We start from the raw sequence: 13,892 nt of genomic DNA on the forward strand, positions 1-13,892 counted from the left end.
ACCCCACAAGGGTGCCATGTACCTTATTTACATTACTAACAAGCTATTTAATCCCCTGGGCATGTCACAAGCACCTGACATTTGCACAGTCCCACCCAGTCATTTGGTGAGATCACAAAAACCACAACTAGAAGAGCCATATTAATTAAGTCCCTGCACCACATCCTATGGGGAAAAATAAGAACACAAAGTTCTACTCTAACACACATGGGGTTGCCATGAGTCAGAGTCAACATCGCGGCAACTGGTTTTACATCCCTACCATGTAGCACTCTGCTTAGCCATTAGTAGGCACTGAATATATATTTGGTGAAAGCATTAATGAAGGTGATGAGCAAAAAAAATGTCAAGGGTGACTCTAAGGTAAATGCTTCCAAGAGCATAAATGCAGGGAGCAAAATGTGCCCAGAGGATGAGGTGATCATAGAATATCTGTTCAGTTGGAGACTGTTGAGACTGAGGTCCCTATGGGACTCACCACAGGGAATACATGCTAGAGAAAGGCTGGTGCAGCTGGTAGTTGAGGCCAAATCTAATTAATCAGATCTACAAAGGAAGAAGAAAAGCAAGCTAAGGAATTCCAGGGAAAGATGAATTTGCTCTGTAAACTTTTACCCAAATTAGAATAAAATTAAAAAAAAAAAAAAAGAATTCCAGGGAACTAAAGCATTTAAGGGAGCTCTGGTAGCATAGTCCCTAAGGCACCTGACTGTTAACCAGAAGGCTCGTGGTTCAAACCCATCAGCCACTCCTCGGAAGGAAGGTTGGGCAATCTACTTTTGTAGTGATACTGTCTCGGAAACCCAAGGAGGGGTAGCCAAGTCGGGTCTGACTCGATGGCACGTAACAACAATAACAACAAAAAGCATTTGAAGAATAGCAGTAGCAAAATGAATCAGGAATAGAGACTGAGAGGTAATAATAAAAGAAATGTAGGAAGAGAACCTTAAAGCTTGAAAGCAAAAAGAAAAGATATGAGGGAAAAAATGGTCACAACTGCCCAAACTGACAAGAAACATAATGGAATGAAAACTAAGGGGAGACTCCTGGATTTTAGCTATTAGATCATTAGGAACCTTTGCAAGGGCAGTTTTTATAAAGGGGTTGGGGTCAGACTGCAGCAGCCTAAGGAGTTGATGTGAACTGAGGAAAAAGAGACAGAGATCATTTCAAGGTAAACTCCATGTGGCCATGGAAGCATCCAAAAGCCTACCTGGCCAATTATTTCCACTGCCACCTCCAACTGCTCATTTGTTTTTATTATGTTTTCATAAGACACCTTAACACAGATAACTCCAGAAACAAGGTGCCACTTGGTAAAATCATCAAGTAGAGTAAGACTGTCTTCACTGCCCCCACAGTATGGGTTTTCATAACTCCAGAGGGCCCTTATGATAGCAGAAGATATTTTTATAAATTAAAAAATAATTGTCTTTAAAAGTATGACAAACTTCTCAAGCCTTTACATAGTCAACAAAGGATTTTCTTTTGTGATGTTGAGTCATTTCACCTCATAGAAACCCTATAGGACAGAGTAGAACAGCCTCATAGTTTCCAAGGCTATAATCTTTACAGAAGCAGACTGGTACCTCTTTCTCCCACAGAATAGCTGACAGGTTTGAACTGCCAACCTCTCGCTTGGCAGCCAAGTGCTTAAATCACTGTGCTACCGGGCTCCTTTACTCCAGCCCCACTGACCTCCAGATCCCTCACATACATGAGGCTCTCTGTTGCTCCTGTTCTAGGTCTTGGCAGCTGGTGTTCCTTCTGCTGAGATGCTCATCCCCAAAAAAGTACACATGGCTCTCCTCTCATGTTCTGAAAGTCACTGCTCAAATGTCACCTTCTCAAGGAGACCTTTCCCTTCCTATCCCACCCCACCCTCTTCCACCCCGTTCCCATCCATGTTTTATTTTTTTCTGTAGCACTTTTCATTGTTAATACACTATGTACTTTACACATTTATGAGTTTATAAATTCAGTCTGCATTAAAATGACTTCTGTGAACACAGAGGTTTTGTCTGTTTGTTTACTCTCTATTCCTGGCACCTATAGGGAGCTCTGGTAGCAGCGTGGCTAAGACACTTGCCTGCTAACCAGACGGCTGGCAGTTCAAACCCACCAGCCACTCCTCGGAAGGAAGGTTGGGCAATCCTACTTCCGTAGTGATACTGCCTCGGAAACCCAAGGAGGGGTCGCTATGAGTCGGGGCCGACTCGACAGCACATAACAACAACAACAACATAGCAGTGCCTGGCACACCACGAACAAACCCAGTGCTGTCAAGTCAATCCGACCTCAGGACAGCACTGAAGTGTGCCATAGCACTTTCTTGGCTATAATCCTTACAGAAGCAGATCACCAGGCCTTTCTTCTGAGGAATCACGGGGTGGCCCTCAACTGCCAACATTTCAGTCAAACCCAAACCAAACTCATTGCCACTGAGTCAATTTCAACTCATAGTGACCGCTGTTGGGTTTCCAAGGCCGTAAATCTTTATAGAAGCAGACTGCCCCTTTTTTCTTCCACAGGGAGGCTGGTGGGTTTGACCACCAACCTTTTGGTTAGCAACCACATGCCTTTAACCACTATTCCACCAGAGCTCCTTAAAAAAAAAAAAAAAAAAAAAACAAACAAACCTACTGCCATCCACTCAATTCTGATTCATAGTGACCCCCCTCCATTGGTTTTCCAAGACTACTTTAAGAAGTAGATTGCCTCATCTTCCTGTGGAGCAGCTGGTGATGGGTCTGAACCACTGACCTTGGACTTAGCAGCCAAATGCCTTATCCACTATGCCACCAGAGCTCCTTAGTCAAGTGGAAATAGTTTGCACCACCCAGGGACCTTCCACAAACTACAGAGGTACCATGTATCCTTATATATGTCAGAGTATAATATTGCATAATTCCATAATATTACAGTAGTTATTCTGAATAATTCAACTCAAAACAGTATGTCTTCTCAGCTATATGCGCTTGTACATTTTTTCGGCAAAATAAGTCAGATGGAGAAAATTAGGCCAAAAACTGTCATTTTCATTCCTTAGCTAGTTAAAAATAAATTTTACTCATATTTTTCTCCTCAAATATGTCTTAATAGGCCAAATGGAAAATTGTTACATAATTCTTTTTAAAGCTATATCATGACCTTTTGAAAACAGTATCCTACCTTACAGAAGTGAAAGTAACCATTTTCTATGAAAACCTATTTGAAGAGTTAAATACTTAAAAGCATTTTCTTCTAAATTAAGCCTTCTGCAGATGTTTTAACAGTGATTCAGTGATTTTGCTCATTTTAATTCAAGTTAATATCAATTTCAGCTGAAAATTTTTATTCCAAAATTTACTTTTCAAATATACATTCTTACACTTCCTACTAAAATCACAGAATTAAAATGCAAAGAGGCATTATGAAATCTAAAACACTGACAACAGGCATGCTCACAGATTAAACAAATTAAGGGCGAGGGAGGGAAAGCAAAAAAACAAGAGGAAGAAGAGGAAGAATTTAAGACAGAGGAAGAGGGGAGGGGAGAGAAGAGGAGAAGTGAAGAGGCTGGCTGATTGCACATACATACTTAAACAAATTTTAGATGTAAAGTTTCAAAACCAAAGGAGTGATAAGGTTACTAAAGGCAAAGCATCTGGAACTGGTCCATTACAATCCACTGTGCCAAGGAATGATGGTACAGTAGTTAGAAGCTGAGCTTTTGAGTTCCAGCTCTGCCATTTACTACCATAGTATATACGAACATCTGAATACACCTAAATTATCGAAGGATAAGAATCAGGATCAACCAAAAGTTGGTTTCTATGAAGTAGAGATCAGACATACTGCTACTCGCCAAATTTTCACCATTTCTGATACCAGTCATCCTTCCCAGGACACTCTCTACTTCTTGGCGGGGTTTAATAATTCCTTGAAGAGTCCACACACAACTCACAAACCATACCCACGATTACATGGTTTATTAGGGAAGTAACAGGCTATAGCCTGGGATGAGGATCAACTTGGAAGTAACAGGATACAACTTGTTGTTCTTGTTATGTGCCGTCGAGTCAGCCCCGACTCATAGCGACCCCTCCTTGGGTTTCCGAGGCAGTATCACTACGGAAGTAGGATTGCCCAACCTTCCTTCCGAGGAGTGGCTGGTGGGTTTGAACCGCCAGCCTTCTGGTTAGCAGTCAAGTCCTTTAGCCACTATGCTACCAGAGGATACAACTTAGGAGACAAGATACAGCTCATCAATTTGAACAGCTTCCAACAAAGACAGCTCTCAGGTTCTTCTTGGAAGTGCCCACAGGCAAGGCCCTTCTTTTGGCCATACCCACTGGTGGCCTTTCTCTTGACCTTACCAGCCAGTGACTCTTCTCTTGACCATTGTCTCTCTAGGCCTTGCCTTTGCCAATGGCCCTTGCCTCTGCCACTGAGCCTTCCTGGGCCTCTGCCCCGCTTGACCAAGTATTACATCTCTTTTAGTTCTACTGACAAGTTCCCAGAGGCACCCCACTCTGCCAGCAAGCCTTCTGCCCAAAGGCACTCAGCTCTCTCTCTTCCTGAGGGCCAGCAAGCACACTGTAGCTGTGTGCTGATCCTATGGTTTCCACCACTCATACTGATGCCACCATCGCACACCATCTCAGGCTGTCTTCAGTGTTTCACCTCTTAACCTGTATTACAGCTCTTTTAAGAGGTTTTCTCTCTCTCCTATCACCTCTCTCCTACAATCTCTGTCAAAAACCTCTGTCGGGTTTGCTGCTTACGTAGGTAAACTCTTTATCAATTTCAAGGCATGGCCTTCCCAACAGGACACAAAAAGACCAATCCCCATAGGTCACTCATCCTCTCAAAACGCAACATAACTACTGCCATGGAGTCGGATCCGACTCCTGGCAACCCTTCCTTGGGTTTCCGAGGCTGTATCACTACAGAAGTAGATTGCCCAACCTTCCTTCCGAGGAGTGGCTGGTGGGTATGAACCGCTACACCCACGATATACATATGTGTATGTGTGTGTGTGTGTGTGTATGTGTGTGTATATATATATATTTGTTGTTGTTGTTGTTCTTGTTGTTCTTGTTCTTGTTGTTGTTATGTGCCCTCAAGTCAGACCTGACTCATAGTGACCCCTCCTTGGGTTTCTGAGGCAGTATTACTACAGAAGTAGATTGCCCAACCTTCCTTCTGAGGAGTGGCTGGTGGGTTTGAACCGCCAGCCTTCTGGTTAGCAGTCAAGTGCCTTAGGCACTATGCTACCAGAGCTTATATGTATATATACACACACACATACACACACACACGTATATGTATGTATGTATGACTGAAATCTGTTAACTTGCATTTGGCAAGATATTCAAACTTGGTGTCTATTTTGTCATTTGTAAAATTAAGATAATTTTATGTAACTGTTAAAGAACATAATGTATATATTAACATGCTGCTCTGTAAACAAAATGCTCAGTAGAAATATATTTTTCAAGTTCTGAAATAAATGACCCATACTTATTAAAAAGATTTATTATATCAAATTACATTCTACTGGTTGGAAAAAGTCCTAGTACTCAAATAGCCAGTGAAAAGGTTACAGATCCCAGCTCCACAACATGATAATGTTAATCATATTTCCTTGGTATAGAGCAAGAACCTAACTGTCTTCCAAATAACCTCATAACAAGAAGCACTATTACCAATCTACAAAAAAGAGAGGAAATTATTTCTATATGGTCATTGGAGGGAAAAAAAAAAAAGACAAACAAGCAACTATGTAAAATAGAAACAAGGTACAGTGTATATCCTAAATTAAAGTTATTCTCAATAATAGTTGTTGACAATTTAAGTCCTTTAAGCAAATAAAAATACAAGTGTGTTTCTCAAGTAACTAAATACAGAGAAAAACACTCAAATATCCAACAAAACCACACAAATTTGCCATGAGAATCTGTTAGGTACTTAACATGCTATGGTCTTTTTTCAAAGATGTAAAACAAACTCTCTTTAATTAAAATCTTTGCTTATAAACACATCTCCTGGGTAAGCAAAGCCTAACAAATCCAATATGAGTGAAACACTGTACCCAGGAAACAGAAAGGAGCCCAGAATCATTTACAATAGTAGTTTCATATAATCATTCACCACGCCCACCACAATAGCAAGCATGCAACCTTAAACTAAGTGAAAGCTTTCTAAATTTAGATGCTTTCAAATAATGCATCTTAAGTTAAATGTAAAGTAAAGGTTTAGTAAATTATTTATACTGTCTCTTATCTTTAATAATGGGATATCATGTTTAACTTGCAATCAGAATGGAAAGAAAGCTGTTATACCATATATTACTGTATCAAGAGTCAGACTTTCCAGTCTATATTTAGTTCACATTAAAATGGAAGCAAAGACGCAAACCATGCTAAAAATAAAATGTTCTACAAAGATGAGTTTTTTAAATGGATTGAAATCTAGCTTTATTTGGTTCCTAAAATGCTGATCGCATTTAGCAGCATCTAAATTTTGTAATGCTTTACAACCCTAAAACTATACCATCTTCTATCATCTAGAATAATAGTCGGCAAACAAAAACCCACAACCCAAGAACAAATCCACAGGCCATTATCAAGCCCACCAAATGGTTTTGTAGAGCCCACAGGCTAAGGTTTTACATGTTTAAATGCTTTCTTTTTATATAATTTATTTTGGGTTTTTTGTTGCTGTTGAAAATATACACAGCAGAACATGCAACAATTCAACAATTTCTACATGTACATTTCAGTGACAATGTTTACATTCTAAGTTGTGCAATCATTCTCACTCTCCTTTTCTGAACTGTTCCTCCCCCATTAACATAAACTCACTGCCCCCATCTAACCTTTTGAGTTGCTGTTATCAATTTGATCCTATATAAGTAGTTGTTAAAAGAGCACAGTGCTCAAGGCAGACATTTTTTACTAATGAAGCTAAATTATTGCTTACTTTTAAGAAGACTCTAGGGGATTTTTGGTTTAAGGTATAAAGATTACCTCAAGTTAATAGTTTCAGGGGTTCATCTAACCTCCATGGCTGCAGGAAGTCTAGATTCCATTGGAACTTGAAATTCTGTTCTTAATTTTCTTCCTTTTGATCAGGATACAAGAGTAAGAATGCTTCTTGACATGTGATAATACATGAAATTTGAATTTCAGGGTGCCTCTTAATAAAGTTTTACTGGAACAGTCACAGTCATGCATTTAAGTATTGCTTTATGGCTGCTTTGTGGGAGCTCTAGTGGCATGGTGCCTAAAGCATTTAACTGCTAACCAGAAGGCTGTCGGTTCAAACCTACCAGCCACTTCTCAGAAGGAAGACTGGGCAATCTACTTCCATAATAATACTGCCTTGGAAACCCAAGGAGGGGAGGCTATCAATGGCAGTGGGTTTGGTTTTTTTTTGTTGTGTTTGCTTTTACACTACAACAGCAGAGTTAAACAGTTGTAACAGAGGCCTTAAAGCCAGCGAAGCCCAAAGTATTTACTATCTGGGTCTTTACAGAAAAAGTTAGCAGACTTCAGCCCTAGATGAATGTTAATTATTCTTATTATTCAGATATTTTCCTGCTCATCACCTGTCGAAAAGTAAAAGTTCCTACTTGCTTCTCATATCATACTGAGTTTTTGTCAGTTATCACTTTAACTATTCTCACTTTGATATATCTTATTATGTTTTAGGTGAAAATATACACAGCAAAGAGTAAATTAAGTTCTCACTTTTAAACAAATTGTTCTGTAACATAGGTTACAATTTTCACAGTATGTCAGCTTTCTTGTTACTTCCATTCTGTTTGATCTTTTTCCACTGATCTAGCTTCCCTGCCCTTCTCCTTGCCTTCTCATCTTTGCTTTTGAGTAAATGTTGACCTTTTGGTCTCAAATAGTTGTTTGTTTACAGGAGAACATTACTCATGGGTGCGGTTGCACCATTTTACATCCTCACCAAGACTGCATGACAATTTCAATTTCTCCACGACAATTTCAATTTCTCCACGACAATTTCAATTTCTCCACTTCCTCCTCATCACTTGTTCTCTTTTTTTTAAAAAATAGTCACCCTAACAGATTTGAAGTGGTATCTCATTAACGTTTTGATCTGCATTTCCCTAATAACTAATGACATTAGTTATCTTTTCATGTGCTTAGTGGACATATGTATACCTTTATTCTCACTCACTTCTTACTACTTTTCTGACCATGTTTGCGTTTCCCATTCTATTTGGATCCTTACCCAATTCCGAAGTTTCCACCAGAACTGTGGCTAAAAGTTTTAAATAATATTTTCTAATCTATTCTATTTCTGTATTAAATGCAGAATGTGAGCCATCGTAACTCACTAATGCATTGCCAACTACTGTTTGAAAAATGCTGACCAGTTCTTCCCCAGTGTACTCTCTCCAGGGCTTATGGTGAAAGATGACGTTTTAATTTCACAAGCCACATCTCATGAAGCAATGAAATATACAAACTGCTATTTCTATACACTGCCTTATCATAAATGAGCTCTGTTGGCACAGGGGTGTAGGATTTTATTTATTCATCCTTCACATTAAAGTGAAAACAAGATAATAATTGAAGAATATAAAATGTAAGTTTTCTTTTCTTATTGGGTTTAAAGAAATGTCTTAATCCAGATATAATGTTGTTGCAATGTTCTGAATATCTTTTCAGTGTTCAAGTATGCTTAACCAAACTGAGATGCACTTATAGCCATTCAAAATTAACTATATAAAGACTTACATAAATGTCAAGAGAATAGTCTTGAACTTTGAGAACACAATAATCCTAATTATTTTTAAGCCACGAAACTTTAAGAACATGGCTGAGATGACTCAATGGCAGAAAAAGTCACTGGAGATGGTTCCTATTTGTTTGGCTTATGGTTGTTTGGCCTATGATAGTAGCACAGTCTTTGTCTTCAAGCCTAACCAAGATTCCTCTGACCATTTTGTGCAAAATAAAAGACTGCAGTACCCACTGACCAACACAAATCACGCAAAACCAACTCCACATTCATGTTCAAAATCAAACTGGTCTGAATTCCTCAGTGTTGTTCAAAAATTTCTCATTCTCAGTAAAAATCTGTGAAATTGTCTACAATAATAAGTCTGAAGGCAAAATCTACCTCCTCTGAGAAACAAGGCCCAGGAATAACAGGGAAGGATTAAGAGGGAAGCAGAGACAAGACAGGTCTCTTTTGGCTTTTCCACACTAGCACCAGTTCATGTATGCAATTGATTTTTTCCTTATATACATAAAATATTACCTAGTGTTTAAGCTCCTGGCTTGCTCGATGAGAGTACCTGAAATATCATTTAACTGATACATAAAAAGGAAAAAGAAAGCAAGAGAAAGAGAAACATAGCAGAGAGGAAGACAAGGACATACAAAGAAGCCAGGGGAAACAATATGGAAAATGAAAAGAGGAGTAGAAGTATACAATGTCGGGATGTGACAATGTTCATGAGGATCTTATTAAACCACACTAATCTTAAAATTAGATCAGACTACTCTTTACTTGAAAAGTCATCATAAATGCTTTTCAGTCACCACAAAAAAAAAAAAGCTGAGATTAGTGTTATTGTCCTAAAACAACACAAATTTCCTTCAATAGAGACTAGTTAATTAAATAATAATATACCAGGGAGCTCTGGTAGCATAGTGGCTAAGGCACTTGACTGCTAACCAGAAGGCTGGCGGTTCAAACCCACCAGCCACTCCTCGGAAGGAAGGTTGGGCAATCCTACTTCCGTAGTGATACTGCCTCGGAAACCCAAGGAGGGGTCGCTGTGAGTCAGGGCCGACTCGACGGCAAACAACAGCAACAACATACCACACTGGGCTTAACCATATGAAATTTCCCACATTCAACCATTTTTGACCTAATGACAGAGCAATATCACATACCTCAATCTAATGTACTATTAACCATTCGCACCACCTATGAACTCCATTCAATATGTTGTTGTTGTTGTTGTGTGCCCTCGGGTGGGCCCCGACTCATAGCGACCCCTCCTTGGGTTTCTGAGGCAGTATCACTACAGAAGCAGATTACCCAACCTTCCTTCCAAGGAGTGAGTGGCTTGTGGGTTTGAACCACCAGCCTTCTAGTTAGCAGTCAAGGGCCTTAGGCAATATGTCATTAAAAAATATCCTGCCATTTTGCTCGCTCATATGCAATACATTTTTATAAACTTTTTATTTTACTCTTTTTTTTTTTTATTGTGGCTATTTTGAGTGTTACAAGCACTTAGAAAAGTCTTTAGTTTCTTTACCTTCAATATTTAATACATTAAAAAACCAAACCAAACTCACTGCCATGGAGTCGAATCCAACTCATAGCGACCCCTCCTTGGGTTTCTGAGACAGTATCACTACGGAAGTAGATTGCCCAACCTTTCTTCCGAGGAGTGGCTGGTGGGTTTGAACCACCAGCCTTCTGGTTAGCAGTCAAATGCCTTAGGCACTACGCCACCAGAGCTCCCATTAAGTCTTACAAAACTCAAAAATGTTACTATGAAAAGGAGTTATGATATGTGCAATTAAAAATGACTAAAGCAATGCTTGACTCTTTACCAAGTATATCTTATTTGTGCTTACAAATATTTATTTTAGAAAAACTAAAATGCATGCAGGCTAATAGAAATATGAAGCCACAAACATATAATAAAAGTTTTATTTTTAAAGAAGAATCCACTGATCTTAGGAAACAAATTCACATAAAAATTAAGTACAGAATGAACTGCCTTTTGCAAATTTATTTTTAAAGAGAGCACATAAACCCAATGATTTTATTGGTTCCCTTTTCAAATTCCTCATTAGAGTTCCCCACTATTAACTAGCTGTCCCTATGAAGACTTTCAAATTATGATGAAAATCAGAATATACGTTTTGCATGATCAAACTAAAACGCTCATCTGCACCCTCACAGGTTGACAACATGAGCTGCATATAACATAAAGAAGTTACTTATCAATATTAAAAATAACTGTGGATCTGTACTCCACACTTTGTGGAAATCTCCACCCTAAAAGCCTAGTGAGCCGTTTGTTCCGTCCAGGGAGAGGTTAACAGTGACTATCATTTACTACTGAGGTAGCCGGAGGCTTCTGTCTTCCAAATAGCAGGAGGCAAGAGGCTCCAGAAATGGTGCCCACCTGGGACACTCTGCGGCAGGAGGTTAAGGAAGGTGGCGGGGCTCGCTACAAGTGTTTGGCCAGCCTTCACTAAGCTCCCAGCCATCACTCACTCACACTATCAAACTGCTACAAGAAGGGAGTGAGGGCCAAGGGAAATCAAACACTCATTTTAAGTTCCCTAATGGCGCAGTGGGGAGCTCTGGTGGCATAGTGTCTAAGGCATTTGCCTGCTAAACAGAAGGCTGGCTTTTCAAACCTACCAGGCACTCTTCGAAGGAAAGTTGGGAGGAGATTGGGCAATCTACTGCTGTAGAGATACCGCCTCGGATCCAACTCCATCGTAGTGAGTTTCTTTCTTTCTTTCTTTTTTTTTTTTTTTGAATGGAGCACTAAGGTGCCCTGGTTAAAGTGCTTGGCTGTGAACTCGAAGGTCGAACCCGCCAGCATTCCGCGGGGCAAAGATGAGGCAATTCGCTTCCCTAAAAACTAACCAAAACCAAACCCACTGCCTGGAGTCAGGTCTGACTCATAGCGACTCCACCTTGGGTTTCCGAGACAATATCACTATGGAAGTAGATTGCCCAGTTTTCTTCCGAGGGGTGGCTAGTGGGTTTAAACCGCCAGTCTTCCCGTTAGCAGTCAGATGCCTTAGGCACTACACCACCAGAGCTCCCCCCTAAAGACTACAGCGTTGGAAATCCTATGAGGTGATTCTACTCTGTCCCATAGTCTGTCACTATGAGTTGGAATCAAATCGATGGCAATGGGTTTGGATTTTGGTAAGGGCACAAAGGTTAAGCTCTGGCCTGCTAACCAAAAGGTCGGCGGTTGCAACCCACCAACTTCTCAAGAGTCGAACTGCGGTAAAGATTTACAACCTTGTAAACCCCACGGTGCAGTTCTACTCTGTCCTAAAGGGTCGCTATGAGTCGGAATTATACTTGACAGCAATGGGTTTTTGTTGTTGGCGTAGGAACTTTCAACAGGGCTTCAGCTGTTTTCCCACGCTCCGGTCTCGCCAGCTCCCTCCTCAGCCTCCAATCACCCGCGGTCCCTGGGAGCCCACTGACTCGGCCGAAGCCCAAAGCGCACCGGTCGAAGTCCCTCCCTCCCTGGGGCGGTCCGGCTCCCGCGGGCCCCGCCCCCTCGCCCTCCCTACTTTCGCCAGCCTCGCTGCGCGCGCTCCTAGAGCCTCAGGCGCCCTCGGTCCACTTCCTTGCCCCTGCCTCCCGCGCTCCCTTCAGGCCCGCCTTACCTTAGTCCGGATCTGGCCCGAGGTGGACACTTTTCGGATCAGTTTCTGCGGTCCCTCTTGCTCCGCTTCGCTGTCCGACGAATCGTCGCCTGGCCCCACCGAGGCAGCAGCGGAGGTGACCGCGGATCCGGCCCCGGCGGCGGCTCCTCCTGCGGCGCCCGGAGGGTGGTGCTGGCCGCAGGCCCCGGCCATCCTCTCCGACTCCTGCGGGGACAAAGCACCGCCCGGCGGGGGCGGCGGCGACACTCAGCGGATAGGCTCTGCCTGAGCAGGGCCCGGAGGCCCGCGCCCAGCCGCCGTCATCTCCGCTCCCGCAGCCGCCTCCCAGGAGAAGCGTCGCCAGGGACCAGACGCCCTCTCCGAAGGGTGCGTCGGGCTCCTCGGCTCGGGCGCGACTGGAGTGGCGGCCACTGGGGGACGCAGACCTCGGCCTTAGTGAGACCCCTGCGTACCCGACCACGGGACGTGCTGAGGTCCCTGACCGAGAATGCGACTAGCGCGGGTAGAGAGCATGGGGTGGCTGAGGGGTCGGGGGACTCTCCCTTCCGCTCCCTCTAGGGTCTTAGCTCTCCAGGATGTACGAGAGTGGGGGTTGCCAAGAAACCTCCGCACTTAGCCCCTTGGCCAGCTAGGCAATGGCAATTCTCCCTCCTTCGGTTTTGGGCAGCAGGGAGTAGGGTACCCATTGCTTCCTCCCGACTCCCGCACGCGCACCCCGCCACCTTTTGGATCGCGAATCTCTCCAAAGCCAGTTGGGCCTCGTTACACGGTTCCCGAGGAATAAAAAGTTCCCTTTGCTCCAGAGCTAGAGAAGGCGCTGTGAAGACCAGGGATTGTTCTGCCCCTTTCGGTCTCACAATCCCCAGCCCCATTCCATGGGCCATACCTCTCCCGCCTCTGCCTTCCGATTCGGGTCCTTTCAGCTGTCCGAACCGCGACGTTTAGTTTCTGGCCCACCCCCATCCGGCGCATAAGGAAGAGAAGAGCATTTTCTGGGAGGTTCAACTCCGCACTGAGAACTTTTCGTTCGGAAGGAGCGATCCCTTTGGCTAACAGGAAACTGGGAAGGGCGTGGAGAGAGAGCAGAAACAAAAGCGTACACGCTGCCCAAGACGACAGAATGCAAAATAAATGTCTAAGCTGAAGCGCTTGAACCAACACCACCTGGAAGAAAACAGTGCACTCGAGCTATGAGCACACCAGCGCGCACACCAGCGCCCGAGCATGAAAACACTGGAAGTTCTAGAGAGCCACTCCCTTACTGGGACTGAGCAGGAGGGAATGGGACCAACAGGCATCATCCACTGCTCCAACTCGTCCCCTGCGAGCTGGCTGCGCGGGCACCAGGGAAGCAGCAGCCTTGTGTATGGCTGTGCACGCACTCTAGACGTCAGAGAACCCTAACAGGTGTGGGAGGGCTGAGAAAAAAGATATTGAAATGACAGTTTTCTTGTCATCCAGAGAAAAAACTCCAAACTG

The 13,892-nt window shown here is 42.8% G+C and overlaps 1 protein-coding gene across 1 annotated transcript in view; it reads right to left on the reverse strand.

The window, feature by feature from the left end:
• The window catches only part of DGKH (diacylglycerol kinase eta), a 314,831-nt gene extending 302,226 nt beyond the window's left edge, over positions 1–12,605 (reverse strand). Inside the window, exon 1 of the mRNA XM_007948176.1 lies at positions 12,414–12,605. Coding sequence (XP_007946367.1) covers positions 12,414–12,605 — 192 coding nt within the window. The remainder of the gene's footprint in view (positions 1–12,413) is intronic.
• Between the last annotated feature and the right edge of the window lie 1,287 nt (positions 12,606–13,892).

Source organism: Orycteropus afer, unplaced genomic scaffold (assembly GCF_000298275.1).
Source record: "Orycteropus afer afer isolate SDZICR_OR568_19922 unplaced genomic scaffold, OryAfe1.0 scaffold00207, whole genome shotgun sequence".
NCBI lineage: Eukaryota > Metazoa > Chordata > Mammalia > Tubulidentata > Orycteropodidae > Orycteropus > Orycteropus afer.